General features: G+C 41.8%; 1 protein-coding gene across 2 annotated transcripts; it reads left to right on the plus strand.

Moving 5' to 3' along the window:
* Positions 1 to 814: 814 nt before the first annotated feature.
* Positions 815 to 4,027, plus strand: LOC125521780 (protein HUA2-LIKE 1-like). 2 transcript variants are annotated; one of them, XM_048686843.1, is made up of 3 exons: positions 815 to 1,090; positions 1,264 to 1,340; positions 3,081 to 4,027. In XM_048686843.1, exons 1-3 carry the CDS (start codon positions 902 to 904, stop codon positions 3,793 to 3,795), a joined length of 981 nt encoding a protein of 326 aa, XP_048542800.1. In that variant the 5' UTR covers positions 815 to 901; the 3' UTR covers positions 3,796 to 4,027. The 2 variants fall into 2 exon arrangements, with proteins under 2 accessions (XP_048542800.1, XP_048542801.1); XM_048686844.1 differs by having other exon boundaries at positions 816 to 1,060.
* Positions 4,028 to 4,305: the final 278 nt, after the last annotated feature.

Here is a 4,305-nt window from a genome sequence, read left to right on the forward strand (position 1 = left end):
TTGATAAGTTACTTGGATCAATAAATATTTTTTATTTAATGTTACCGGTATAATGAATAATGTTGATATGAGTTCTCAGGCAGTTCAAGGATGATGAAGGCGTTCGCAACACGGGATGCTATCAAACTTGCTAATGATATGGGACAATGACGGATCTAAATTGAAAGCGGTGCCCCAAAAGATGTTAATCTATGGAACTCTCAAACTTTTTCAAGAACCCACATTGCAGACCCTCTTCAGGAAATTAAGGAGATGTGCGGGAACTTTATTAGCCTTGTATAACTTTGTTAGGTGTGAGGCCAATATGGCTGTTCACCTTTGCGTCTAACAGACTAGTGAGGTTCAACGGAAATGTCTCTTGATAAATTTGTAATTTTTTCTTCTGTAATCGTATTACCCATGAACGTATTACCTTTGAGTAATTAATAAAGCTCTTGAATTATAAAAATGGACCGCAATATCTGGAGAACGTTTCCCGGGGCATCTTACTAGCAACACCAAACTTGTCATGCCAAAACAACTGAACTGGCTATGGCAATTTAGTAGGATTTGCCATGATCAGAGGCGAAAGGTGTCATGTAGTGTAAAATAAAGCAAAAAAGAAAATGCCACATTTGACAGAAAAATTACCGTTCATTGAATCGTGATCAGACGGCTTTGAAGACGTTTGCTGGTAGCCTAAAAACTATCTGACGTTAGTCAGTTATCATTTAAAAAAGTTCTTGTATATGAATTTGTTATCTCTAGAATATCATTTCCCTATCCTCAAAAAAAAAGAATATCATTTCCCCTTCCCTAAAAAAAGAATATCATTTCCCTTTTTTTTGGGTGCCCCCGCAGGGTCTTGGGTCCTTTCGTGCCGCTCTGCGAGCTCCTAGGGTTTCGCCACGCCGCCGTTGGCATGGCCGACTGGCCTCTCCCGTTCAACGGGGTGCGGCCGGACGCTGCGGAAGAAGGTCGCCTAGGGCCTCGCCGCCCAATGGATCCCGCCGCAAAGCAGGTCGCCCGAGGCAACAAATGGACCAGAGATCCACAGCTCGGGGACCTCGTCCTCGCCAAGGTCAAGGGTTACCCTTTCTGGCCAGCCAAGGTCCAGCCTACACCCCTGCCCTGCCTGCTACCCAGGGTTTTCCTCCCCCATTGCTAGCCAATTCCCTCCCCCTCTGCTTCTTTCCTGGCATCTCTGCCTGCCTGAATTCTGATATGTCCAGGATACTGACCATGTGCTTCAGTCTCCGGGGTTAATGCTTGTTCTCTATGCAGGTGAGCAGGCCGGAGGATTGGAATCAGGAGCCTGCTCCACGCAAGTTCTTTGTTCTCTTCTTCGGCACCAAAGAGATGTAAGACCGCACTCATGCTCATCAGCTACTAGCCCTTTTCGTGGCCATGTTTAACAGAATTCTAACCGCCAGTTCTACCATGGATGACTTATCCGATACATAAATGCCGCACTGCGCCACACTCTTGATAAATGCACCACTTCATATTTGCCTTTTTGCATCGCGCATCTTTTCAGAGTCATCTAGCAGCTGCACAAAAACTAACAGTCAAGATCACTTGCAGGAGACACTAACACTTTCCTGTAGATATTTAGTTTTTTATCCCCAATTTATTGCCTCTAATCTGTCTAAGTTCATCTGTGTCGAGGCACCGCCACGTGTGGGTAAGTAGTTACAATTTTCTTTTCTTTTTTGGGAACACAAGTACTCTGTCTGCTATAATGAGAATATATTTCTTATTTTTGGCAAGATGAATTTTACTTACTAATTCATGAATGATGGAAAAATACATAAGTACTCCCTCCGCTCACAAATATAAGATGTTTTAACTTTTTTCTGAATCGGATGTATGTAGATCCGTTTTAGTGTGTTTGTTCACTCATTTCAGTCCGTGTGTAGTCCATATTGAAATATCTAAAACATCTTGTATTTGTGAACAGAGGGAATACTATTTGAGGCCTCCACCACCACACTCTGTTATCATAAGACAAAACGATCATTTGATTCTGATTTAGAATTTTCAGTTTTCATTCTTCCTATGTTATTTTGCCTGATTGATACTTCATCTGACTTTGGGATTGGGTGGGCATCAATTAGATATTCTTCGGTATGTCTTTGTCTATACTAAATCTCCATATTATGGTGCAAAAGTTTAAGTCATGTGATTATTGGCTCCCCCAATGATCTAAGGTTATGCATTGTTGTGCAAGATCAGTCTAGGAGGTACAATTATTCATAGACCGAAAGATGAAAGTAGTACTTTTACTTTTGTTGAATTCTGAAGTTAACACTATTTCTTTCTAATTAGAGTAGTGTTTTTGATCATTTCAAAAAAGAAAAGAAAAAATAGTAGGCTTTTCGACTATTCATAATTACTTGTGACCATTCCTATGGTCTTTCATTTTCTCTCAGGTAGTAAAAATGAGAATGTTTTAAGTTCTATTGTAACTTAGCCCGTGCAGCAAACTGGCCTAGAGATTGTTGACTATTTTATTCTCTTTAGATCTGTTTAAATTACTTTGGTGCTAATAGAATAACTAAATAACTAAATTTGATTTATTCAGTCGGTTGATTTAGCTTATAAGGCCATATCCAACGCAGCAACGCTTAATTAGACGCTTACGGAAAGGGAATGTATTTTCGTGGAATGAAGCGCCGACTTATGAACCTAGCCTCCAATGCATTGAGCGATTGTGAGACACTTAGATAGTTAAAAAAACAATCAAAAACCCACTTAGCGTGCACAGGATTCGGCCGAAACGCCCAATGCAACGTTAGGCATTGACAAAAGGGATACGACCAGGAATCATGCCGATTCTGCCACAACGGCCAGGAATTAGAACCTGGCACCTACCACAAGCGCCTCCGTTGGAGATGATGGCCTAAGGTTCTCTCTACGTCGAGCCTTTATTTGATTGCTTTAAAACCCTGTAACCATTTCCTCGGGATACAAATTGGTTTGTTGTCATTGCTGTCTTCCACATCTGTGTTCTCTTTGCTATTTTTAGCTTATTGTAACAACTCTTTGAAGGTTAAAGTATAAGTATTACTTTTTTGCTAATGAAAGAATATCTCCTGCAGTGCTTTTGTAGCTTTGCATGATCTCTTGCCATTTACGGAAGAGGTGATGAGTGACCTGGTAAATAAAGCTCGAGAGAAACAATTCCCGACAAGACATGCGAAAGGTCTTGAAGAAGCCTTGGTGGAGGTACAGATGGCCTACGATGAACTCCCAAAATCATCTGAAACTTCCAATGGTTTGTTTCCTAATCGAACTCCTGATCCGATTGAAAAACCTACAAAGCCCCTTGTAAAGCCACCTGCTGATGGCGGGACTCAAAAACTGGAACAGATTGATGATTTCCATGGGAGGTACCTGAGCCTCAAAAGAAAAGAGAGAGATGTCCCAAAATCATCTGAAACTGCGAATGGTTTGTTGCATGATCGAACTCCTGATCCGACTGAAAAACCTACGGAGCCCCTTGTAAAGCAACCTGCTGATGGTGGTACTCCAAAACTGGAACAAGCTGATGATTCCCATGGGAGGTACCCGAGCCTCAAAAGAGAAAAGAGAGTTCGGTTTGCTGGCATTGAGGAGAGGAACTTGGAGGATCCCTATGGCATACCAAAATGCATTGCTGCGCTTGAAGGATTGCCGGATTTACAAATGGAAGATGTGCTAAAAGCAGCTGACCTCTTCACCGACAACAAGGGTAATCGCGAAGTCTTCCTCTCTTTTTCAAGTAATGCATTACGGCTTGGCTGGGTAAGAAGGAAAATTCAGAACGCCTCATGAAATGGCTATGGAAATATGCCCCCTGGAGAAGACCTTTTGTATGCGGTTCTAGACACTTGTGGTGCTAAACTAATGCAATGTTAGTGGTAGCAAATTAGCATCTTAGTGCTAAGGTGTAGGGCTAACTTTTGTGTGTATGTATCCCTGGGCAGGTGTGCTAGTACTAACGCAATGTTAAGTAGCGCTTGATCACAAATCCTTTTAATTTAATTGAATATAACTAGTTGCATCATGAACCAAGCTGTTCGAGATTTATTACATATGGTTCATCGCCTTGCGACGTAGCCCCTTTTGCCATGGCATCTCGCATGTTTATTCCCAGCTTGCTGCATATGCTGTCAGATAATGGCACATCAACGATGTGTTGGGCATCTCCATCTGGTACATCGTGCATATTACTTTCTCTTGTATCTTCGGTATATCTCTCAGGTGATGACTTGTCACCATTAAGTAGCCGTATATGAAATTGTGCATTGCGCAACAAGCCGTAGAGATGTCAATTCTTTGTAG

Source organism: Triticum urartu, chromosome 7 (assembly GCF_003073215.2).
Source record: "Triticum urartu cultivar G1812 chromosome 7, Tu2.1, whole genome shotgun sequence".
In the NCBI taxonomy this organism is placed as follows: Eukaryota; Viridiplantae; Streptophyta; class Magnoliopsida; order Poales; family Poaceae; genus Triticum; species Triticum urartu.

Bases quoted from the DNA above. Each gene is read 5' to 3' on its own strand.
- LOC125521780 (XM_048686843.1), top strand. From the start codon at position 902: ATGGCCGACTGGCCTCTCCCGTTCAACGGGGTGCGGCCGGACGCTGCG. The intron at 1,091-1,263 runs GTCCAGCCTACA...TTCTCTATGCAG, and splicing joins ACCCTTTCTGGCCAGCCAAG to GTGAGCAGGCCGGAGGATTG. The intron at 1,341-3,080 runs GTAAGACCGCAC...TATCTCCTGCAG, and splicing joins TTCTTCGGCACCAAAGAGAT to TGCTTTTGTAGCTTTGCATG.